General features: G+C 58.7%; 8 protein-coding genes across 8 annotated transcripts; 3 read left to right on the forward strand and 5 right to left on the reverse strand.

Annotated features, from left to right (window-relative positions):
- The first annotated feature begins 35 nt into the window (after nucleotides 1–35).
- On the forward strand, nucleotides 36–1,495 carry GGS23DRAFT_225972 (uncharacterized protein). The gene is made up of 2 exons (XM_051512000.1): nucleotides 36–486; nucleotides 633–1,495. Exons 1-2 carry the CDS (start codon nucleotides 355–357, stop codon nucleotides 1,182–1,184), a joined length of 684 nt encoding a protein of 227 aa, XP_051369204.1. The 5' UTR covers nucleotides 36–354; the 3' UTR covers nucleotides 1,185–1,495.
- Nucleotides 1,496–1,571: 76 nt separating this feature from the next.
- GGS23DRAFT_225993 (FAD-binding domain-containing protein) lies at nucleotides 1,572–3,635 on the forward strand. The gene is made up of 2 exons (XM_051512001.1): nucleotides 1,572–3,163; nucleotides 3,329–3,635. The coding sequence occupies exons 1-2, from the start codon at nucleotides 1,880–1,882 to the stop codon at nucleotides 3,536–3,538; spliced, it is 1,494 nt and encodes a 497-aa protein (XP_051369205.1). The 5' UTR covers nucleotides 1,572–1,879; the 3' UTR covers nucleotides 3,539–3,635.
- A 759-nt stretch (nucleotides 3,636–4,394) lies between these two features.
- On the reverse strand, nucleotides 4,395–6,777 carry GGS23DRAFT_580373 (uncharacterized protein). The gene is made up of 5 exons (XM_051517122.1): nucleotides 5,845–6,777; nucleotides 5,478–5,587; nucleotides 5,078–5,288; nucleotides 4,927–4,986; nucleotides 4,395–4,810 (listed from the first exon to the last, which is right to left on the reverse strand). Exons 1-5 carry the CDS (start codon nucleotides 6,070–6,072, stop codon nucleotides 4,400–4,402), a joined length of 1,020 nt encoding a protein of 339 aa, XP_051369206.1. The 5' UTR covers nucleotides 6,073–6,777; the 3' UTR covers nucleotides 4,395–4,399.
- Nucleotides 6,778–7,892: 1,115 nt separating this feature from the next.
- GGS23DRAFT_599314 (uncharacterized protein) lies at nucleotides 7,893–11,173 on the reverse strand (the record flags this gene model as incomplete). The annotated part of the gene is made up of 3 exons (XM_051518918.1): nucleotides 7,893–8,248; nucleotides 8,316–10,051; nucleotides 10,110–11,173. The coding sequence occupies 3 exons, from the start codon at nucleotides 11,171–11,173 to the stop codon at nucleotides 7,893–7,895; spliced, it is 3,156 nt and encodes a 1,051-aa protein (XP_051369207.1).
- A 3,534-nt stretch (nucleotides 11,174–14,707) lies between these two features.
- GGS23DRAFT_599315 (SAS complex, SAS5 subunit/transcription initiation factor IID, subunit 14) lies at nucleotides 14,708–15,650 on the reverse strand (the record flags this gene model as incomplete). Its single annotated transcript, XM_051518919.1, has 4 exons — nucleotides 14,708–14,728; nucleotides 14,807–15,276; nucleotides 15,381–15,532; nucleotides 15,604–15,650. 4 exons carry the CDS (start codon nucleotides 15,648–15,650, stop codon nucleotides 14,708–14,710), a joined length of 690 nt encoding a protein of 229 aa, XP_051369208.1.
- Nucleotides 15,651–16,937: 1,287 nt separating this feature from the next.
- Nucleotides 16,938–17,799, reverse strand: GGS23DRAFT_226375 (uncharacterized protein). The gene has a single exon (XM_051512003.1). The coding sequence runs from the start codon at nucleotides 17,632–17,634 to the stop codon at nucleotides 17,158–17,160; it is 477 nt and encodes a 158-aa protein (XP_051369209.1). The 5' UTR covers nucleotides 17,635–17,799; the 3' UTR covers nucleotides 16,938–17,157.
- GGS23DRAFT_613739 (high-affinity nicotinic acid transporter) lies at nucleotides 17,800–20,750 on the forward strand. Its single transcript, XM_051520590.1, has 6 exons — nucleotides 17,800–18,172; nucleotides 18,281–18,434; nucleotides 18,566–18,945; nucleotides 19,034–19,485; nucleotides 19,631–19,823; nucleotides 19,972–20,750. Exons 1-6 carry the CDS (start codon nucleotides 17,964–17,966, stop codon nucleotides 20,135–20,137), a joined length of 1,554 nt encoding a protein of 517 aa, XP_051369210.1. The 5' UTR covers nucleotides 17,800–17,963; the 3' UTR covers nucleotides 20,138–20,750.
- Nucleotides 20,751–20,857: 107 nt separating this feature from the next.
- On the reverse strand, nucleotides 20,858–22,513 carry GGS23DRAFT_606793 (uncharacterized protein; the record flags this gene model as incomplete). The annotated part of the gene is made up of 3 exons (XM_051519949.1): nucleotides 20,858–21,882; nucleotides 21,990–22,151; nucleotides 22,237–22,513. 3 exons carry the CDS (start codon nucleotides 22,511–22,513, stop codon nucleotides 20,858–20,860), a joined length of 1,464 nt encoding a protein of 487 aa, XP_051369211.1.
- Nucleotides 22,514–23,596: the final 1,083 nt, after the last annotated feature.

Below are 23,596 nucleotides of genomic sequence, written 5' to 3' on the forward strand. Positions count from 1 at the left end.
CCGTCCCGAGGTCCCCAATTTTGGGTGGAAACGGGAGAGAGGTCACACGGCTTGGACCCGACCAGGCTGACTGGCAGCGAGTGGGCACCGACTTCTCCTGGGCGGCGGTAGGCTCTCCATGTCTTGGTGGTGCAGCTAGCCGGCGCGAGGAGGCGAGAACATACGGCCCAAGAATGGCCCGCGAAGCGCTCTGTGTGCGTGGGATGTCTCGATCCAGAATCCGTGGGTCGGCATCAAGGCACGACTCCGGACTGGTCGTGTGATCACGACCACGTAAGCAGGCAATCTTGCTACCTACAGCGAACCTGCATAGGTGGTCGCACAAGAGAGAAAGGGGGGGGGGGAACGAGAGAGATGGAGAGAAGGCAGAAGTCTTTCGGATCTACACTCAGCAGGACGAACATCTCCGAGATCAGGTCTCTCGCAACTTGTGACCCGAACTCAGCTAGACTAGCTAAGAGTTATAGCCGGGATGCAGACAACCTGGTAGGTAATATGACATAGGTGATGTTCCCTTCTGATCCCGCATTCCTGTGAATAGATGCAAAATTCACAGCCCTTACCCGTTACGCGGACACTTCCATCTGGGCCTACCGTGCTAATCGTATCTACGCCTTTATTTGTTCTGTTAGATAAATCGGTTTCCTTCCTCGTTTCTCCCCCTTGTAAGCGAGACTGCAATGGAACGCCATTCCCAGGTACGCAGCGGGTCATCTATACCCAAATGTTGGGTGCCCCCCCTCCCCTGGCCATTGGCCCGGCTTCCGGTCTTAATCTACATATCGTCACTCACACACACACACACTTACTCGCACACCCAAGTTCGAAGGCTGTTGGGTTATCACAGCTGCATGAGGCCTTGGCGTATGCAACTGCCCCTATACTCCACGGATTCCCAGGCTCCCGTCCATCGTCGACACCACCGGACTGGCTCTGACGAGCAGTCATATGCTTGGGGGTGGGGAGACGCCTACTGCAAGCCACAAAACTTGGCAGCACGATCGGGCCAGATTCTTCGCTCAGCTCGGGCATCTCTCGACAGCAAGCACGAGATCCTTAGGGGGGATCTCCCCCCTTCCCCGCGAGATGCCAGTGCAGAAGAAGAAAAGCGCCACAATGGATATATGGCTCGGGCTAGACTCCCCTCCCCTAGCAAAGCCGCTCGTTGCAGGCTCGTTATATAACTGTATATAGGCCTGTCCTGAGCCACGTCGCGGTCGACGCTGCTCGTTCGAATCCGCGCGTAGGTGTGCCGGCCCGTCCCGTGCTCTCGCCGTCTCTGCGCGGACAGCCTGCCCTGATCTACTCACTCGAGTTCTATGACAGATCCATCTACTCTGGCCCCGGCAATCTGGCGTAGAGCGTTACATCTACCAGCCCGGTGGTAGGTATCTACGTCCCTGTCAGACCTGTCAGACCGTTAGACAGCAACTCTGGCTCCCCGACCGTACCTATTGGTCCAGCATGGGATAGGGAGGGAGGGGGATGAGAAAACTGGCTAGCTCGGCGCTGATCTACGCGCTCCCCCGGTCCCTAGGTAAATGATCCGTATCTATCCCTCTTAGAACCCCATGTGGGATGGCGCTCGCTCGCTGCTACCTAGGAATTTAAATCATATAGCTGAAAGCCATTGGTAGGAGGGTGATCGGGGGGCAGTGGAGATGAGATGGCGTTACGGCTTGCTGCCCCCGGTTATGACGTCCTAATCCGGCGAGTCGAGAGCGAGGGACCATGAGTAAGTAAGTCTGTCCGGGGTCGTGTTCTCGGCCTTATAACAGCCCCTTAACCGCCCTCTCTCCCGTCGGCTGAGAAGAAAGGGGGAGAGACATGAGAAACAGCAGTTGCTAGTGCCCACCTATAGACGCCCCTGGCTCGCAAGATGACGATCTCGACCCGAGGACTCGTTTCCTCAACCCTCCTCCTGCTCGGACGGGCCCTCGCCGACACGTGCTCGGTGATCGAGGACACATCCACCATCGACGTTGCTCGGCCCCTCGACCTCTCGTACCTCGACGAGCAGGCCGGGTACTGGTCCAGCTCGTGCTCCGCCCTCAAGCCCTCCTGCATCATCTTCCCCAAGGACGCCGCCGAGGTCGCCGCCGTCGTCGCCGCCCTCGCCAACACCACCGAGCAGTTCGCCGTCAAGTCGGGCGGCCACAACCCCAACAACTACTGGTCCAGCGTCGCCGGCGGGCCCCTCATATCCACCCGCAAGCTCAACCAGGTCATCCTCAACACCGAGACTGGCGTCGCCCGCGTCGGCCCCGGCCAGCGCCTCGACAGCATCGCGGCCGAGCTCCAGGGCACCGGCTGGACGTTCGTCGGCGGCCGCATCGGCAACACCGGCGTGGGGGGTCTGGTGCTCGGCGGTGGGCTGTCGTACATGTCGGCGCAGTACGGGTGGTCGGCGTCGTCTGTTCTCGAGTTCGAGATCGTGTTGGCCAACGGCACGGTGGCGACAGCGTCGGAGAGCCACCACCCGGACCTGTTCCGCGCGCTCAAGGGGGGCGGCAACAACTTCGGCGTCGTCACCGCCTACGTCCTGCAGCTGTACCGCCAGGACGACGTCGTCGCCGGCAACCTCGTCTTCGCGCGCACGCCCGGCACTGACGCCCGCCTGCTCCGCGCCGTCCGCGACTTCACCGAGCACAACGCCGACGACCGCGCCGCCATCATCGTTACCGCCGAGCGCGGCAACATCGACCTGCTCGACGCCTGGATCCTCTTCCTCTTCTACGACGGGCCCGTCGTGCCCCCCGGCACGTTCGACAACTTCACCGCCGCCGGCCCCCTCCTCAACACCCTCAAGGTCCAGTCCTACGCCCACCTCATGGGCACCAGCAACTGGGTCGTCGTGCGCGGCTCCGTCGTCACCATCGCCACCGAGACCGTCCCGCTGCCGCCCGCCGCGAGCGTCGACCGGGTCCTCGGCGGCCTCCACGCCCACTGGCGCGACGTCTCCGGCACCACCCTCCTCGTCCCCGGCATCATCGCCTCCATCGCCTGGCAGCCCTTCCCGAAGCGCATCGCCCGCGCCGCCCGCGCTCGCAGCGCCGACCTCATCGACACCGACGACACCGTCGACCGCCTCATCGTCGAGATGAACTACAGCTTCCTCCTACCCAGCGACTATGACAGGATCGACCAGGCCATACAGCGCACCGTGAGTAGCCCCAATTTCTCTCCCCTCACCCTCCCCACTCTTCTCTCTCTCTCTTTCTCCTCTTCACCCTCAAATCCCTCTCCTTCCCCTTAACACTACACCCCCAGACCTTGCCGCGTCCGCAGCCCCGCTAAGCCTCGCTCCTCCTCCCGCGCCCGCGAGCAGTACGGCGGCATGCGCGACCGCGTCCTCGGCTGGCAGCGCGACGGCACGCTGCCCGACGCGTACCTCCCCATCTTCATGAACTACGGCTACCACCGGCAGGACTACTTCGGGCGGCTGCGCCCCGAGAGCCGCGCGCTCGCCAGGTCGGTCGCCGACCGCGTCGACCCCGACGGCCTCTTCCGCACCCGCACCGGCGGCTGGAAGCCGTAGACGCCCCCCGCCCCCGGTAAGGGGGGAGGCGTGTGGGCGCGTGGGCGTGGACGTCCGGGCCTGGGGATTCGTCGACGGCTGCCGGCTGCCGGCTGCTGCTCTGCCCGGCTGCACGAGGTGGCGCCGACTCGCCGGGACAGGCGAGAGGCAGGATTTCCTTGGCGGGCGAGACTGCTGAGGTACGAGTCGTTGTGATGGAGAATAGTCCTGCCGTGGGAAAGGGAGAGAATATCACAGACGGGGGGGGGGGGGACAGGGGTAGTAGGGAACACGACATACCTACATTATGTACATATCACGGCAACATACACGCAAGGAACACGTTCACAAACCAAGTCAGCACCCGCGCAGTTTTTACATGGCTCGCTTGTGAGCCCTACCACGCGAGCCAGCCATATTTACCAGCGTCGAGAGAGCTGCTAAGAAGTATTGATTACGAATATATATATATATATATATATACCTAGGTGCGCAGACTCGACGGGAGCGCCAGTACACATTCAGGCGTCTGAACTACTTCCCCGTATCCGTAGACCGCTTGCTGGTTTGCCTGTCTGCCTTCTCTCCCCCAACAACCGCTGGCCCGACGCGGTCGGTAGCTGCACATATACCTACCTACCTATGCAGGCAGGGGGTGTCCGCATCCCGCATAGCCGCCCTCCCGCGTCCCCCGTTTCTCGAATTCGAAAATGCTTCTTCGTACATTATACCGCGTCTCCCTCTCTCTCTCCCTCCCCAGGATTATTACCTACCTACCCTCTCCCCCCCCCCCCCCGGGCGTCTCCGGATATTCATTCCCTATTACATATCGGGCCCGACCTCCCCGCTTCCCGCGCCCCCCTTCCGGCCCCTAAGCCCTGCCTACGACAGCTCCCGCCCCCTCCACCCGCCGTCGAGCTCGCCCACCCCGACGCTGCTCAGCTCGTAGCGCGCCGCGAGCGTCCCGGCGTCCGACGCGCCCGGCGAGTACGCGTAGGCCGGGCTCGGCGTCGCGCCCTCCTCCGCGCCCGCCTTGGCGCCCCACGGCTGCAGGGCTACGTATTGCTGCTGCGGCGGCGGGGACTTGTCGTCGCTGTCGCCGCCGGCGGGGGGAGGCTGCGGCGGGAGCGCTTGGTTCCGCTTGCGGCGCTGCCGCCGGAACACGAATGCGACGGCGGCGAGCACCAGCGCCAGCGCCCCGACCGTGCCCACCACGATCCCGGCGATCTGGCCCCCCGAGATCTCGCTGCCGCCGCTCGAGGCGTCGTCGTCGGTCGAGGGTTGCGGCGATGGCTGGGGGGTGGAGTTGGGGTTAGTCCGCGTGTATGTACATCTAGGCCCCGGGCCCTCAGGCCCTAGGCTCGATGGGCGAGACAGGTAAGTAGGTAGGTAGGTAGAGGGTAACTTACGTCGCCGAGAGGGAGTTGTGACGCGGGAGAAGATGGTGGTGAGGATGAGGATGTGGATGTCTACTCGGTCAAATTGTCAGCAATACGCGCGCTCCTCCCCGCCCCGTCGCCCCGTATTCGACGAGGGGGATCGTCTGTGTGAGGAACTCACGCTCTGCTGTATCCTGAAGCCGTCGATGGGGTGCGCGTAGGCCTGGTCGGTCGAGGCTGCGGCGGTCCAGATGACCGTTGCTGTGACGCTCGCGCTGTCGTACGCCGTCACCCTGACGGTCTGCCCGGCCTGGAAGTTGCTGTAGCAGGTGCCGCCGTACGCCGGCCGGTTCGTGTCCGCCGGCGACTCCGGGGGGTGGAGCAGGAAGCCGCTGGTGTCGCGGTTAGACGGAGCTACACAGATCGCCGTGCGAATATATTCTCCCTACATGCTCTTCGATTTACCCGTGCTTCAGTCTTTCCCCCGCCACGGTACCCACGCCAACGCGATCAACAAGCAACTCCACGTAGGTACATCATACCTAGATGGATCCGTCAAGGAGGCAAGAAATTCGACTTACGAGGCGCAGCAGGCAATGTAGCCGTTGGGCCGGTCCATGACCGTATTCCAGCCCGACTGGCAGACGAGCGGCGAGAACAAGGGAGCGATCGAGCTCGATTCTTGGAATAGCTAGTTACGTGCGTCAATACCGCCTCCTCGGAAACCCCACCCGGCCTCTCTCGCCTACTACTAGAGCACCCCGAAGGCTGCTCGCTGTTGAGACCCGCGAACGGGGGCTGTAGGAGCGCGTAGGAACATGTGGGAGCACGTACTATCGAGCAACAGGTTAGCAAAGCATACTATACGTCGGCCGGTCTCCTCAGCGCAGCCTGAGGGTGCTCGGTCGCTGTCTTCCAGAGATGATGATGCTGCTGCTGCTACTTACCACTAGTATATCCCTCCACAAAGCCTGGCGGGTAGCATTCGCCGAACTTCGAGCTGGGCACGGGCTGCGGCTCGTTCAACCACAGCTGGTAGCCCGGCGAAGAGAGCTGGGTGAGCCGCATCTCGGCGCACGACGCCGGGGGCGTGAACGTCGTGGTCAGCGGCTTCACGGTCACCGTCAGGATCGATAACGGCGCCGTCACGCTCGGTAAGGTCGAATTCGTCGACATCGTCGCCGTCGTCGTCGTCGTCGTCGTCGGGACAACTACAGGAAGGGAAAAGGAAAAAGAAAAAAAGAGGCGAGACCCAGAGGGAAATCGTCAAGATCATGGACTGAGGAGGAGTGGTAGGTGCAGAAAGTCAAGCTTCTCGGGAGAGGGGGGACGACTGCGCAGGATTCAAAGGCGAACATGGGATAGACAGCGTGGTCTGCTGATCGGGACTCCACAAGCGGGCATCTGGACTTGGGAGCGGCTGAGGCCATCATGTACCTAGTGACAGGCCCAGGGCTTTTCGAGCATGGCGGACGCGCGCATTCGACTAAGCTTGGCCTCCCCCCAAGTATCGAGGATCGCGCGTGTAAGCGCCCGCTTTGGGAACCCTGAGCCGCCTCCTTCCACGCTTTCGTGTCTCTCGTAGGGCCAAGAGCCCAGGGCGCAGAGTCCAGGGCGCAGAGCCGATCCCTCTGCTCTCATATCTCCCTCGAAGGCCGTCGCGTCGGATCCTTCGAGCTGCACTACTACACATCCATCCAGGCTGTCTACGCCAGATTCCTCCCCCTCCCGGTCGCAGTTCGTTTCACCTAGCGTGAGAGGCGGTATCGTCGTCTTTTGTGACAGGAGCACACAAATTAACGAGCCATCCTATACTGGCACTACGGGTTGACAGCAGAGCGGCACGACCACATTCCCCCCCCCCCCACCCCCTTACCCTCTCCTGTTTACTACGCAGTAACCTCGTAGCTTTCCTGTAGTCGGCTGCGCCCGCAGAGGCGTGTTCTCCTGGCCATCCATTCCCCTTAGGCCAAAACCGGGCGGTACCCCCTTGCCCAAGTACGGATAGGGTTCGTGGATCTGTAAGGCGTTGACGGTTTTTTTTTTTTTGGGGCAGAACGAAAGTAGATATTTCCGCCATTACGGAACGCCAGCGCGAAATGACTGCGAGGAGTTGCTGTCACATTTAGCCCCCAACCCCCCCTTTTTTTTCCGACATTTGATAATTCCCGTCTAAGACGACGATGACACCTAATGCCTTGTTCCACGGGTAGCGTCTCGCTCATTGCTGACTTAATGTGTCCGAAAATAGACTGTACCGGGACACCCTTGGCGAATGAGGTAAGTACATAATAGATACCTTGCCTCGCCTTCGCCCCAGTGAGCCAGTCGTCGCATTACCTATATTTGATGGCGAAATTTATCGCGCGCGGAGGTCTACTTCCGAATCACGGGAATAGTCACCAAGATCGAGCATCGTAGGGGCGCGACGTCAGAAAGTAAGTTGCTATCTCGACATCCGTCACTTTCGAGCTATCACCGCTATATTTCCAACAACATTATTTCGTGATTCGTGAAATCGCGCCAGGCTAGCCGCGAGGCCCCCTTGATGGCTTTTGCCAGCCCATAGTCCCTTTTTTCCCCAATGTTCCAGCGCTAGGGGAGGAGAAAGAAAGGAATCAAATCCGAAAAGATCAGCTCGTGGGGCGTCTTCAGCAGCGCTGAAAAAAAAAAAGCCACGTCCAAAATAAAACCAAGACGCTAGAAAACAAGACAAGTAGCCAGAGAGCAAGGCGGGATATCAAATCGATACTGCTTACGCGTCCGAGGGTATCTCTGCTTCCGCCTCTAACCCAATGCCCTCGGTCTCGTCCCACACGACCAGAGTGAGAAATGGGATAAAAATGTAGAATGTGTCGCGAGACAGTGAGCCACACGCGGGTACGCGGAGGTCTTTTCCGGAAATCTGAACAAGGAAATCCCGCCATTCGGCATATGCCAGATAGAAGGATAGGGGGACGCCACACCGCCATCCTGTCCCTCCGCGTGGGATACGTCTAGTATCCCGAGCCATCCATCGAAGTGAACGGAGGGGGGTCCATGGCCATGAACTCGAGCAAATCCACGCCTCCCACGTTCACTCCCTGATCCGTCATCGTCACATTGGAGTTCTCCCCCATGCTCTGGAACAGGCCGGGTCCCGGGGGCAGGTACCACATCTGGTCGTCAGCACTCCAGTCTCCGCCGGCCTCGAAGATGTTGTCACCGAGATGGGACGTTTCCAACACATTTCCGCTTAGCGCTGGCGTAGAGGGTCCGAACACGGAAGCAGAACCGGTCGGGTAGGGAAAAGTGCCGGTAGTGAGGTCGAAAGGAGTTGCCGATACGTTCCCAGACGGAGTCGAGGAACGCTCTGTAACCGAGTTAGTCCTAACCCCACTAGCAGAGCAGGGGCGGGATACGCGAAAGCGCCAACTTACCGGGGACGGAGAGGGCATCTCGAAATTTAGCAGAGTGGCCCGGGTACCCGTTCTCTACGCCGTTCACTTGGGTGTGGCCGTTCGTCGCGGTGTGTTTGCCCGTGTCGCCGTTCGGGCGTGGACTCTTGCCTTCTGCCGCCACCGGCGCGTACTTAAAGCGGTCTCGGAGCCGCGTCGTTAGAGACTCGAGCAAGTCGCCGAATCTCGTGCCCAGGTGGATGTCGTCCACGACGCAGTTTCGTAACGCGTCGACTGTGCGGTCCAAAAGACTGATGCTCACCTCCACATCCGACTTAGGCGCGCCCAGGGCAAAGGTCTTGAGTAAAAACATAGCACCGCTGACGATCCGGAAGTATGTTCGCACGGGTGCGTGTTTCAGGTAGCCTCGCTTGAGCAGGCCCTCGACGACCGTCCGCAGCAGGTTTCTGCACCCGTCCACCACCTCTTTGACGTATTCCTGGTCTTCGTGACCGAAGCCGCCTAGGTGGCCGAGGGGCAGGTTCCCGAGGTAATTCTGCGTCTGGGGGGACAGTTGCGCGCTGCCCACTGCTACACTAGTAGACGCCCCGGCGTTGACCGTACAGCGCTCGACGACGGCCTGCAGGGCTAGAGAATTGACGTATATGCGCACGTATTCGTACTCGATCGTCAGGATATGACGGATGTTCTCGGGTATGTCGAAGCGTTGGAATTCCCTCCACCAGTTCCTAAGGATAGGTTGGAACTCCTTCAGCGCTCTCGTGTAATTCCCGCTCTGGATTATCTCTGTGGTGTGCTTCCGCGAGCGGAATAGTCTCTCGTTGCCCAGCTGCATGGCATCGCTGACTCCCACCCAGCAATGGATGATCTGGTCGTCCAACTCGACGTTGGGCACGTAACAAAAGGTGGCGGATGACACGGACGGGTTGGTCCCCGGCGTGTTCCCCTCGTTCGAGATCGGACGCCTCCCGGAAAGAGCTGGGTCGGTTTTCCGGATGCTCTCGGGAACCATATTCGTCCACCCGAGCCGACCTGCCAGCTGGGTCTGGTACACCAATAGCAGGCGCTTAATCCGCGTCGCGCGGAGGCGATAGGCCTCGTCCTCGTACTCGGGCCGCGTGATGGCATTGGTCTCGAGTAGCTCGCCAATGTCGTCAAAGACACCTAACTCGTAAGCTAGACCTAACGCGTTGCTGAGCAGCATCCAGCACATGCGGTCGCTCCTCCAAGCGGGCTCGAGCCAGCTTTCGATCCTCCGACCGCCGACATTCCCGCCGGGGCGGGGCCCGCCTTCGTCGTCACCTAGATCGTGAGGGTGCACGTCACGGGAGGGAAGCATCAATTCGTCAATGGCCTCGTCAGGAGGGAAGTGAAGCGCTCGGGGATGCCACTCCGTCAAAATCATCAGTGATTCGATTGTTCCTAATGTACGAAGGCTCCCCTTCCTCAGACCTCTCCACGGCGCAGTGCTCGAGGTCTGCGACTCGTCGGCCCCAGATCCGCAGAAGCCGCCGCCGAACGCCTCCTGCCCCCAGAGACACCGTTCAATCATCCTCCGAAGATACCGCCACAGCTCTTCGTGGATCGCGTGCGACCTGCAGTGCCCACCGGTGGTTTGTATACGGTAGTACCTCGAGGCGATAGTCAACAAGGTCACGGTGAGAATTGGCTCTTCAGTCAGCAAGGTGATATGCGAAGAAGGACTGCGGAACGTTGGCGGCGAGATGGGCGTCATGGGGGATAAATACTCGTAGTAGCTTCCATGCGAGTTAGCGGTTGACATTTAAGCCGAAATAGCCGTCATTCTCGACTTACTATACGATGTATCTCACGGCCTCCTCCTTAGTGAACCATCCAGCCCTAACGAATCTAAACCTCGACCAAGCATCGAGCGCTTCCTGGTATCCGGCTTCGTTCTCGACATTCAGGCGCCGTTCCATGTCGGATGCTTCGTCGGCCTTCGCCGACGTTTGCAGGAGCGGGTCGATGAGGTCCGCCGATTTCGATGTTGTGCGACCATCCGGACGGCTGGCGAAGTTCGAGCCGTGATCTCGAGGCGTCTTGCGGCCCTGGGCAGACACGGGTGACGGCTGGACGACGGAGGCCACAGTGACATTTTCACGAGTCCTGTTCAGGTCGTGCGGGCTATCGAAATTAGTAATTCGCACGCTAACGGGCCGTATCGGATAGATGGGGCGGTATGACGAAGAGACGGACCTGTCGGTGGCAGCCTTGTAGAGGAGGTCGAGGGCGTCGTGGGGACCGTATACCTCCTTTCTCATAACGCTCTGAGCTTCGAGGTTCTCCAAGTGGGCGTTGGAGTCTTCGCCGACATCGGTGTAGCTCGTGCCCCGGCTGGTTCTCCTCCCATCTTCGTGGTCCGCATTAGGCCGTCTCAAGGGCTGCGTCCGGCCGGTCGAGCCACCCGGGGTCAGGGGAACGCTGCTGTAAGATTTCCGGTCGACGGGGAGAGGGGGCGTGCCGTCGGTGTGGGGTCGCTTCCGTGCGTTACGAAGAGTATAATCATCCTCCTGGTCGTCGAGCTCGTCGTCGTTCTTCCGCTTCCGCCGGGTAGCACTGAAAAAGCACTCCTTGCTCTCGCGACGGCAGCGCACGCACGGGGGTTCGTGGGGATCGTCGACGCTCCCCAAATCGCATCGCACCTTTCTCCTTCGGCACGGGATGCAAGCTTGGTAGACTCGTTTGTGCTGGGGCTGTTGGGGCAGCTGCTGTTGAGGCAGCGACTGAGACTGCGATTGAGCCTGGGGTTGGGAGTGCGAGGTGTTCGCGGGAAGGGGTTGGCGAGGCTGTTGGGCGGCAGACGATGACGACGACATAGTGGCAGAGGGTGCCGCGGGGTTTTCATATTTCAGAGACATGGTCTGATCCAGTCGTGCTATCCTGCCGGGTTGGTTCGGGATCCCGCGCCAGCTTCTAACTCGGGCTCAGACTTGCCGCCCGCGCATGAACACAACCGCAGGAAGCCCCCCGCGGGCGCCGATGGCTGCTCGGCTTACGACGGGAATTCGAGGCCTTATAGGAGGGCGCGGGCGTAGAAATGTGTGGGTGTGTGTGTGGTATGCAATAGGTGCGCAGGCGAAGTGGGACGGGTCGAATCTATCAATCGGGAGGCCAAACCACAACCCGATACCTACTTTAGACAGGAGGTTCGCTTCGCTCGCGGAGGGTGGTTGTGGGTTTCCTCGGACTTGCGGGGTTTGGAGGCCAAAGTCGACGCCAGTTTGGTTTGGTAGTGAGAGTAATAACAGGTGGTATAATACCAGCTAGCCTAACAGGGTGCGAGACTGGATATCGCACACAGTACGCGGAGGATCTGCTGTACGGTACGAATACGGCCCGGTCCCACGCACGCGGTCGCGAGGCGATCCGGAAAAGACTCTTATTAGGTAACGCGGGCAGCAGGTGGGCGTGCGAGACCGGGTTTGCTAGAGCGAACCACTGCGAAGACGTCCCAAGATCGTGATGACGACAACCGGCAATTGGCAGAAGGACAGACGTACGTGTGTGTGTGTGTGTGTGTGTGTTGTAGACGGGGCCCGGCGGTAAGGTCGGTGAGACAGCGGTGGGTAAGATGATAATAAGTCTAGCTACAGAGCCAAGTCGCAATCCGGTCGACGCCTAGTCGTATAGCGGCTTCTCCGTCCCTTTCTCGCCTTTGATGAGCCGTAGGCAGTAAGGGTCGTTGGCTGGCCTTTCTGTCTGCCTGCCTGTCTGCCTTCTTGCCTGCCTGCCTGCGTGTCTTATCTCAAATCAGTATTCGGGGGGAGGGGACGCGGACAATGGCATTGGCGAATGTTGACACACAATTGGAGCGGATGGTGGGTACCGCGGGCTAGGATGTCGAGGGAACCCAGATATAGTAAAGACGATGACCGGGGTCGGTGTCTCTATCTCGTCGCTCCCAGTGGACGGATAAGACTGGAGTGGGATATATGCTACAATATGTATGCGCGCCCACGATGGGAGTCCAGAGGCGGGAGGGGTGTGGTGTGCGTGAATGGAGAAACGAGTTGGCTGGTTGGCTGCGAGCGAGCAGAAGTTGGAGATTAAGCCGAGCCGGTTCTCTTTAGGTAATCGGCTTAGCATTCTAGGCCTGCGATGGGAGCAACATACGTGCCTGTAGGTAGGTACCTACCTCCTAAGTATAGGCCTACAGCGCGTACGAGGAAGCACACGATTAGGGTCACCTTAGGTACTCAGGTAGGTACCTGTACCTAAGGTACGCACCTACCTACCTCTAACCTACCTAGGTACCTACTTCTTCCAGACGGACAAGCCTGGCTAAGGAAGGTACCTACGCACCTGTGTCGACATCTTGTTTAGGCAGGTATTATGCTAGCTACCGCCTAACGCACCAGGTAGGTACCTAGCGTGGCACACTTAAAGCTATCAGAGGTACTTAATCGCATGTGCACTGCATCCCTTAGGTACCCCATCTGTACGTGTATAGCAGCGACCTCTAGCTTATCCCCTGCACATACCTTAGATTAGGTACCTCCTACCTCTCACAGCGTTAGGTACTAAATCTGATGTATCGATGGCGTCGAGGGACGGACCGGAAGTCGGTGGGGACACATCCGGGGGGACAGGAATAGGTATGCTGCAATAGGTACCTATGTTGCAGTTCTGTACGTAACTCCCATCTACCTATCTCGGATCTTCTCAACGTCCCTCCTCTGCATCCTGTTAGGTATATACACGTCCCTTGGGTACCCGACGAGAGAGGCGCCGTCTATACGACGTGTTAGGAAAAGTCGCTTACCGAAAAAGGTGCTAATATTCCCCATTCCCCCTCTGACCGCGTTCTGCTTACCCCCTTCTTCTTCCTTCACCCCTCCTCTCCACAGCCTCAGCTAGGCCCGACCGCCAATAGCAGCCGATAACGGGCCATTGCGCGGCATGCCGGTTGGGCTTGCGAGCAGAATGACTCGGTCACGTTACCGTCGGGCGTGATCAATAAAATAAAAAAATTTCAATAAGCGGTCATCCATACATTCATATCATTCGGAGAGCTTCCTTTCTTCCATCCCTCCTTCACCTCGTCCGGTTTTGACTCACCTAGAGCTGCAACCTACTTACCTAGGTGCCTACCTTACTTACCTAGGTAGATACCTGCGAGGCACCTGGCACCAAGCCCTTCCCACAGGTTCCTAACCTAACCTCCTAACCGCACGTGGGCAATTCCAGGTTGTCTATCCCACCTGAGCTACTTGCCTTAAGTTAGGATCGCAACTATAGGTATTGATTGTATCCAAGGTAAGGTGGATGTAGGCATCTATGGGATGTACCTACCTATACAGTGCTCAGGATGCGTATACATTAGGTACCTTACCTCTCCTCTCTGGGAGTCCCACGCCCTATTCCCCATGCCCGTCTCCTGCTCACCCTTCTCCTGAATCGACGGGATCAGGGTCCAACTCCCTCCACGCCTCCGCCCCCCTTCTCCCCACTAAATAGAAGTGATTTATTCGACGCTCCCAGCCGTCTTCACCGTTCCTCAGGGCTGGTCAGGTGACGATCCTCCCTCCCCAGCCTCGACTGTCGCTGCTGTGATGTCATATCCGGCTCGGATGTGGCCCGCGCGCTAAGTCCAGTCGCCTCCCTACCGTGTTGGAACTCGGGAATCCAGGTCATAGGGCCAGCCAATCGGCCCCTCTCCTATCGTGGCCAGCTGAGCGAAGTCCGGGGAAGCCGGGGGAGCCAGGGAGGCCAGGGGAAGCTGGCAATCCAATTCAGACAGCAATTTTCTCGCCAACCGGCTGAGGCCTCCAAGCCACGTAATGATGTGCATACCTAGCCTCTGTTCAGCGCCATCCGCACGCAATATGACGATGCCTGCCTCGGAAGCGCCGCGTGCATTGTGCGCACGCCTTCGTGTGCTTTACATCATACGCCTCTGCGTACCGGTCCGTCCTAGAGCATGGCGCATCTCAGCATCTCAGGTCCAGATGCTTACCCACGGGCGACACGCCTCAAGCGTACCTTGGGGCAAGACACGTGGCGCAAACGGGCGCCGGCATGACCACTAGCGGGCAGTCCACCCGCTCAAAATGCCTTCATTGCGTTATGGTGAGACTATCTGCAGGGTATCTTCACGATAGATCAAGCGTGAAAACGCAAAACCATACTCCATTGTTGACCAGTGCCACCTACCTACCAATGCCAAGTTCTCGTCGGCCGACCGTAAAAGAGGCGCATTCCCTAGCCTAGCAACGCCGGTGTAAATGCAAATGCAATGAGGATTAATAGCATCATCGATCTGATCCCTAAGCCGAATCGCACTTGGGACGATGAGACGACAGGCGAGTCCTTCATTCTAGTCCATACACGCGCATCGACGGGCGAAAGAAAAAAAAAAGTTCCATGCTTGGCCCTAAGTTAAGCAACATCCACTAGACCACCTTGACATCCACCTGTAGACGTACCGGTTAGCCATCGAGACTGTTAAGATTGGGCGATACCATCTAGAATGGCCGGGGCGGCCAACTTACCAGAAAATCCCAGATCATCTTGGCGAGGTGATCGGGGAGCGTAAACAGGTCCACGGTGAACTCTCCCGCGTCGATGTCGTTCTTGGTATACGTCTCGTCGGCCTTGTGATCATGAATCATTTGGATGACGTGGAGGAGGTCGTCCTCGTTCAGCTTGCCCAGGCCATCCGCCATCTTCTCAAAGTCGCAGACTGCCTTCTTCTTCTTAAGGTCGTTCGCCTTACGAGCCTTGGCCGCCGCCTTCGAGTCGTCCTCGTTGGGGATCGGACCCGTCTCACGGAGGACGGAGAGGAGGGCCTGAGAGGGGTTCTTAAACGTGATGGGCTGGACGACCTCGTACTCGGGAGACTGGAAGTTCAGGTCATGGAATATCGTGTTCTTGCCGCCTTTCTCAGTCGTGAAGAGGTCGATGGACATCTCAAACTCACCCCAGCCCTCGTTGGCGCAGGTGAAGGGGGGTTCGGTGAATGCTACGCTCCGGTCAACACTGTTTTTTTTTTCTTTCTTTTTCTTCCCTATATTCTACCCAGATCCGGCTAAGCCGGACTCCGCGCAACTCGATGAGGCTGCTTACTCTGGTGGGTCTTGTCTTCGAAGGAAGGATGGAGGTTGTAAGTGACCTTGGTGAAGCAATTGGCCGGGTGCTCGTTGCCAGCCTGATCGAGGAGGTAGATCTTGACGCTCCACTCCTTCATGGGGAAGTCCGCCATAGGAGACGGCTTCGGGCTGGGTGGCAGGCGTGGCAGGTCAGCACGCCGGGAAGAAGAGAGGGCGGGCAGGACGGTAGCGCTGCTCACATGTTATGCTGCTCGGTAACGAGCTTGATGTTGCGCTGCAGTATCATGGCGGCGTCAGTATTCCGTCGGATCCGCGGTAGTAGACGATGCACCAGAATCCCCCAATCCGGAATGCCACAGGCAGAAAGCGCCGAGGAAGTCAAGGCGACGTCAGAAGCCAAGGCGGTGGCTCAATTGCCCAAGTGGTAGGAAAAGGCGCGGGAAAAAGAGTGAGAGCAACGGAGCGGCGTCGGGAAGAACGGGGTGAGATGAAAGAAGGCCGACCTACTTCGACGTGCATCTTGACAGACTTGTCAGCTTCCGGTCCACCCTGTTGCGAGCTACGTCTGGTCGAGCTCTGATGCCAAAGATGAATTAGCGAGCGAGACTCCACGGAGGGTGGGAATGTTTTTGTTAGTGAGAACGCGTACTCTGGTGACACGAGTGGTTGGAAAAGGCTGTGCTCCCTCAGCAGCACGAGCGCGCGCGCCACCACGAGCCGGCGCTTCGCCCATCTTCGGAATGCGGGCGATCAATTTCGCCGATGGCTGAAGGACAGGGGGGGAGAGAAAGAGAGAGGGTGTGCCGATTCAGGGGGTGTGAATTGAGTCGAGGAACAGGGGAGGGCGTGGGTTGAGTTGGAGGGGGGCAGAGGAACCGGGGTCGGATGGGATTGGGACGGGGCTGACGGGGTTTCGAGTCAGGCCCAGCCAGGTCAACAACCCAGGGGGGGACCAGAGGTACCTACGTACCTAAAGCCACGACGGGGCATCCAGTAAGGTGTACGTGTAGGCACCTAAATTCCCTAAGGTGGGTACCTAGGGTTAGGGACGTTAGGTACCTCCCTTCAACCACCACGGATCCGAATCCATGCCACCACAGCTAACAACCAAATCTCTGTCATCGTGTCCGCGTGCCGCCGCGATGCAGGCCATCCGCTCGGGCTACACTGCAGCCAGCTCTCCGGGCCCTTGCGAGTCCACATCGCGTGCTGATCCGCCTGGGTACCTACCGTGTCCCGCGAGCCGCCGTCTATCTGTCTTAACCTCGCGATCCCTAGGCGTTGCTACATGGGCAGGCCGATATAAACCAGCACGCGGGGAGCATCATCAGATTTGGGCCCAGGTCAACTAGCAAGCACCCGTCACCGGCGAGTTGGCTTTGAACCTCCCCAGAATCCCACAGCCGAGCCAGATGTAACCGAATCCAAAGGGCAGCAGTAACCAAGGCACAGGCTGCTGTAGCATGCCACAGCATTGTGCTATGGTACAGATACATCCTCTCGACGATCCCGTAAGTAGTAGCCTATAAAACACCTCTGGGGCCTGGGCCTGCATCTCGGGAAGACCCCCACGATCTCCCGTCCTAAGGACACGCAGGCTTCGACGGCGTCACAGCCGGCTAGGGTCTGCCTAGGTAATACCTCTCCAAGGAGGGGTGGTCGAATCGGGAACTACATCGACTAACCAGCTGCTCATCTGCAACTGAACCACCTATCACATGCCACCATATCATGATGAGGCGACTTGAGGCTACACCGAGTAAACAGCTCCCCGTTCGTAACTGGGCCATCCATCATATGCCACGATGCCGCGGTGAGGTAACGGCGGCATTCCAAGGGCAAAAAAAGGATATGCTGAGGGATATGCCGACCATCAGGGTTGCTAGCTGGATCAACGGTGGCCAAGAAAGAAAAACAAACCCCGACCTGGCTTTCCTTCTTCGCTGTAGCCAACGAGGGACTCTCCGATCTACCAGACAGCGCAATGCTCCCTTTGCGACGAGGCCTTCCGTTCCTGCGTCGATGGGAAAGCCTCTTCGGAATTCCATTCCATAGAAGCGCCGAGTAAGATGGGGAGAGGGGGGATACAATCTTGTCTTGTCAACACCGCTACCCGACCTTACACAGAACGTACATATATCGTAGGCTGCCCATTGGCCCGAGAGCATCCAGATATCTATGTATGCAGTCACAGCTGGGATCTTTCTTCCTCGTCCTCGCCTTCTTCTTCTTCTTCTTCTTCCTCTTGCTGGCCACTTCGCGTAGTACATGACACCTTCTGGGCAGCTGGCTCACTGGCAAGCTCTGCCCACGCTCAAACCGTAACAATCAGGACGAGTGATCGAGAACACATCTACACACGCAGCTCAGCAGACGGGTACTGACGTGGACTTTTTATCTCAGAGATATAGAGGACGGCTCGCCGCCAGGGAGACCTCGACCAGCTCGCAGCGGTATATCAGGTAGATAGGTTGGGCGTAGGCGGCAGAGATCTTCCTACGAACGGCCAGGTCCAGCTCGCGGTATCTCCCGGACCTCGCCATCCACATGTGACAGGCGCAATTTTACTATTAGCAACCCCAGTAGGACCGATACAAGCATGAAGTCGATGGAGAAGGATGGGCGAGCACTAAGCATCCGCGAAGCCGCTGGCCCTGGGGCTGGGGGGGATAAGGCAATGCTCGGGGCCTCCTCCGCATCCACGGGACTCGTCGAGGCCCAGGAGGAGCAGTTTGACGAAAAAGAGACGAGGCGTCTCTTGAGGAAGATCGATTGGCATGTCATCCCCATCATGAGCGTTGTCTGCTTGTTAGTTACCCCAGCTCCCTTCTTCGGCACAGAATGAGAGAAAGAAAGGGGTAGAGACGGAGACGCAGAGACGAGAGAGAGAGCTATACTAATAGAACCCCGGACTAGATTGTGCTTCCTCGACCGCAGCAATATCGGGAACGCGCGCCTCCATCACCTTGAGCAGGACCTTGGCCTCGTCGGACTCCAGTACAACAACTGCCTCGCCATTCTGTTCCCATTCTACATCGCGGCCGAGATTCCGAGCAACATGATGATGAAGGTTAGTTGATTGGTAGCCTGTTAGACACACGTCACCTCCATTTCCCTGCCTTAACCCTCTTTCGACTCCTTTTCTTCCTCTTTCTTCTGCTCACCCCCCTCCCCCCCCTTTGCTGACCAACTCCTCTCCAGCGCATCCGCCCCTCGACCTGGCTCGCCTTCATCATGCTCTGCTGGTCCGTCTGCACCGTTGGCCAGGGCTTCGTGCGCTCGTATGGCGGCCTGCTCGCGACGCGCGCTCTCATCGGTGCCTTTGAGGGTGGGCTCTTCCCCGGTATCAACTTCTACATCACGCAGTGGTACCGGCGCAGCGAGTGCGCCGTCCGCATGGCCGCCTTCTTCGGCGGCGCCACCGTCGCCGGTGCCTTCGGCGGGCTCCTCGCCCGTGGCATCGCCGAGGCCGACGGCGCCGCCGGCCTGGCCGCCTGGTCTTGGATCTTCATCATCGAGGGACTGCTAAGCCTGCTCGTCTCCTTCGCCGCCTTCCGGCTCATCAGCGACTACTACCCGACGTGAGAGAATACAAATGTCCCTTTCATGATATCGGAAATGTATATATATGAATGTCCAGACGCCTGAGAAACTAACCTTGCGCCCTAGTGCCAAATTCCTAACGACCGCCGAGCGGCGCGAGGTAGCGCGGCGCCTCACGGGCGATTCCTTCGCCGGCGACCCTACTACCGCTGCTGCTGCTACCGCGTCCGACGACTTCGACTCGCGGTACGTGTGGCAGGCGCTGGCGGACTGGAAGATCTACGTGCACATGCTCATCTGCATGGCGGCCTTCTGCCCCATCTACTCCTTCTCCATGTTCCTGCCCACCATCGTCGCCGACATGGGCTACTCGGCGCACGACGCGCAGCTCGTCAGCGTGCCGCCCTACGTCTTCGCCTGCCTCTTCTCCGTCGGCGGCTGCTGGCTCGCCGACCGCGCCCGCGCCCGCGGCGTCTTCCTCCTCGCCTTCCAGGCCGTCGCCGCCCTCGGCCTCGCGCTCCTCGCCGCCGCCCCCGACCCCAAGACCCGGTACGCCGGCACCGTCGTCGCCGCGATCGGTACGTCCTCGCCCGGCAGCTGCCTACCCTCCTATACAGCCCCAGCTAGCTAGCTAGGTCTCGTCACCGTCGTTGCGGACCTCCCCGCGCTCCAATCTTCCCGACTGATACGGGCTGGAACCACTCGACTGATAAACAGAACCAGGCATCTACCCGCAGATCCCGCTCGGCCTCGCCTGGAACAGCAACAACATCGGCGGCAGCCTCAAGCGCGCCACCGGCATCGCCATGCAGGCCATGGGCGGCAACTGCGGCGGCATCGTCGCCTCGTACGTCTACCTCGCGCCGGACGCCCCGCGCTACACCGCCGGCCACAGCATCCTCGTCGGATTCGTCGGGTCAGTTCTCTTCCTCCCCCTCTTATTCCTTCTTTCATTCTCTTCCCCCTCCCCCGCCCCCTCCCCCTCTCCCTTCTTCTCTCTTTACCCTGTCCCAGCTAACCCACGGCCTCCCCCCCTTTATTCCCCGGCCCGCCCGAGCCCGTAGCATAGCGTTCCTCTCGACGCTCTTCATGACGACCTGGTATCGCCGCGAGAACGCGCGTCGCGACGCCGCCGCCGCGAGCAGCCCCGGGACCAAGACGACCCCGGAGCGGACCGCGCTCGACGTCGGGCTGGCCGACGACGCCCCCTCGTTCCGGTACACCGTCTGACCTCGCTCGTGGCGTCGCGAAGTCTTTTTTTTTCTTCATCCAAAATCAAAGGGACGTAGAGGACAATGGGAGAAAACACGGAGCGAGTTTTAGGGGGCGCTGTTCGAGGAGTGGCCATGGCGGGGTATACCTACGAGCGAATGTGTTACTTCGGACCACCCGACACGTAGGCGTGAAGACATTCTCAACTAAGGGGTTAGAGAAGTGCCTTTTTTTCCGGAGTATAAGTAGAATGTTCGGCAGCATGATTGGGATAGAGCTAAATGTATACAAGTCTCCCCCTGCGACGACTTTGTACAATTATCTCTTAAGGCCTCGTTTTTTTTCGCAGCCGATAGCACACCGGAAAATCACACCCACCCTGTCCATTTTCTATGTGAACAGATAAAAAAGATTTTTATTTTGCTCCAGGCTTGAATGAGGAGATTGGGTCGTGTACAGTATTTAGGGAACACCAGATAGACAGCCCGCTCTGCAGCGGGAATAAACGACAAGATTGATCTCATAAGTAGAACCGAGCGAGAAAAACCAATGCGTGCACGCTATGCAATCATTAACCCACTCCGACAAGACGCATACGCGTCTGGTGTTGATAAATACCCAGGTCATAACCTATCCCAAAAGTTTTTTCTTCTTAAATATTGATGACATATCCAGAAAAAAAAAAACTCCGACCTCTGTAAATTTGCAGGATGTACCATCGAATGTCAAATCGCTCGATCATATGATGCCGCCGGGTGGATCGTAGCTCACGCCCCTGACACCTGCGGAATTCAGGCCGGCGCTCCCAGGGATATCGACGTCCGCCGGCGCCGGATTGGTCTTCCGTAACATGAACATTGGCTTCTTCCCTTCCTTATCCAATTGCTTGAAAAGGATCAGCGGTTTTTCTTGAAGGCCTAGGCAGCGCTCTTGGTCGCCGTATACAATGTACAATGCATATTGGTCCCAGGGGGCGTTGATTTGGTATTTCTTCAAAGCAGCAGGAAGGACCTTATAGCAGGGGTCGTCCATGCTGACTCGGAAAGACTTGAATATCTCCACCGAGGCTGGGCTAGAGCCGGGCGTTTCAAGCGGGGGGTTCTGTATCCGCCGCGGAGCCACGGGTGGCTGCTTCGCGCTATGGCTGTGATCGTTCTCGGAGAAGGTCGTGCGGCTAGACGGCGTCGGCTGGTCGGAGCGGTACGATCGGGAGCCGAGGGTACTGCCGCCTAGAGTTGGTGGTGAGGTTGGAGAGGGCATATTGGGCGAGTAGCCGGGAGATGTGGCCTGGCCGGAGCCGTTCATCGCAGCCAGATGTGACGAGGATAGGACGGCTCGTTCGGCAGCATTCGCGGGGTCCAGGGTTTGTTCTACCGAGGGCCGTTCGTGAGTGGTTTGTAAGTGAGTGGGGGAAGTGCTCTTGGGATTCGTACCCAGGACAAACTTCTTGGTAGAGTACTGGCGCTTGAGACCGTCTGGAGATTGGTTCGACGCGGCGGAGGTGGGAGCAGGAGGCGACACAGTCGACGTCTCGTAGCCGTAGGCCCCCTGGTTGTTGTTAAGGTGAGGTAGAGGTTGCTGAGCATCCTTTGCGAGGCGCAGGGCCGGCAGCATATCCTCCCTCAATCGCTTGAAGTCCTCCGTCATCCGCCGCAGATCCTGCTCTAGGAAACTCATCCTCTCATCCCGGAGGCGAAGCTGCTCGACCAGCTGCTTTATGTCTTTGATGGTCGCAGTCGCATATTGGGCTTCGGCATCGGCAGCTACACAAGCAGGGTCACGAATTAACTCTCGGTTCCTCGGCACGTGCCATCCTTATCGGCGAGGACCCGGGGTCGGCCGAGAGAGGAAGGGAGAGGGAGAGACGTACATAGCGGGACATAGTGGTCGCTCTCTATGGGAATGTCCTGGGCCTTTTTCACATCGTAGACGCTCTTCAGTATCGTCAGACGATGGCCGACGCTCGCCACTCCCATAGCTTTGAGGTCGTCGTGCAGCAGAGCCACCAATGCCTCGCCGACGATCTCATTCTCTACGTTCGCGTTAGAACCGACATCCCACAACCACAGCGACGACTGCAAAATTACAACGGCGGGCGCGAGGCCGAGAAAACCCACCGATAAATCGATCCGAGTATTGCGGCAGGCCGATGGAAGCAATGAAATCGGCACATTCTTCGGCGTCCCACTCGGATATTATAGTTTCGGGAAGTCTGTCGGCGCTGTTCCGATAGCTGTAGGTGGTGGGCGTGTGTTCGGTCGAGGAGCGGCCCTCCGAGTCGGTTGGGGATATCTCGGAGTCGGTAACAAGGACGGGCGAACTCGTGTGGACGCTCCTCTCGTACTCGTCGTCGGCGTCGGATTCCGCATACGCGGTGCCCGAATCGAAGTTCATCGTCGGCTAGCAAGGGCGGCAGCAGCAGCAGCAGCTAAGCAAGGCAGTGCAGAGCAGAGCAAGGCCGAGCAGAGCAAAGCATAGCAAGCAAAGCGAAGCAAGCAAGGCGAGACGAGGCCAGGCAAGGTGTAAGGCAAAGCCGGCGTAGAATTGAGCGGGATCTTGGCGTAGATAGGTTTATGTCGTCTCCTGGACCCTCCCGTTCCGAAACTCAGTTTGCCTCTTCTTTCCCCCCCTCCTGGTCTTTTTTGGGACGGGGCCGTCGAGAGTGGGCGTTCGATGGATGACCTACCCTGGGGAGAGAGGGGGGGTCCTGACCGATAAGGATCTCCTGAAGATCTGTGTGGTGGTTTCTGTTCCTACCAGAAGCTCCTCTTCCTCCTGTTCCTGTGTGAGAGGGGGAAGGGAGGAGGGGGGGGGGGGGGTCACCCGAAAAAAATGCAGAAAAATCAAAGCCGGGATAATAAATAAAGTAATACGAATATACAGCCGACGTGGAGATGGGGCGACGCGGATCGGACGAGGAGGCAGAAATTGGCTTGAGCGGCAGGCAGAAAGAAGGGTACGAGACAGGGTAGCACGGAGGAGAAAGGCGGTTGAGGAGGTTTGTTGTAGGATGGACCGGAAGTGGTGAAAGGTGCATTTGATTTGAGGTTGCGAAGTGCAGCGCTTTGCCTGGACCCGCCCGCATTTACGCTGGTCGTCCCTGATGGTCATTGCCCACTCGCCCGCTGCCCACCAACTGCGACTTTGCCCACATCGACGGTGGTAGGCTGGCCCGGCTGGCCACCGATAGGTACCTAGGTAGGTAGGTACATGCCTATAGTAGGTACCTACCTACCTACCTCCTGGGATGTGCCCAGGCAGGTGTGAACCCGAGGTACCTTGACTTACCCTAGGTGTCCGGGTGGGTACCTGCCCCAAGGAACACCCATGCCGCCATCGGGGGGTTGCAAGGATGGGTACATGGTGTAGGTACAACGGTCTCTGTGGGAGAATGCACTGGAAAATAAGTACACAGGCTACATACGTACAGGGACGGCACCTTGCGTAAACGTAATTCCGCTAGGCTGGGTACCTGCC

The sequence above is a fragment of the Durotheca rogersii genome (assembly GCF_024521655.1).
Source record: "Durotheca rogersii strain YMJ 92031201 chromosome Unknown GGS23scaffold_23, whole genome shotgun sequence".
Lineage (NCBI taxonomy): Eukaryota > Fungi > Ascomycota > Sordariomycetes > Xylariales > Xylariaceae > Durotheca > Durotheca rogersii.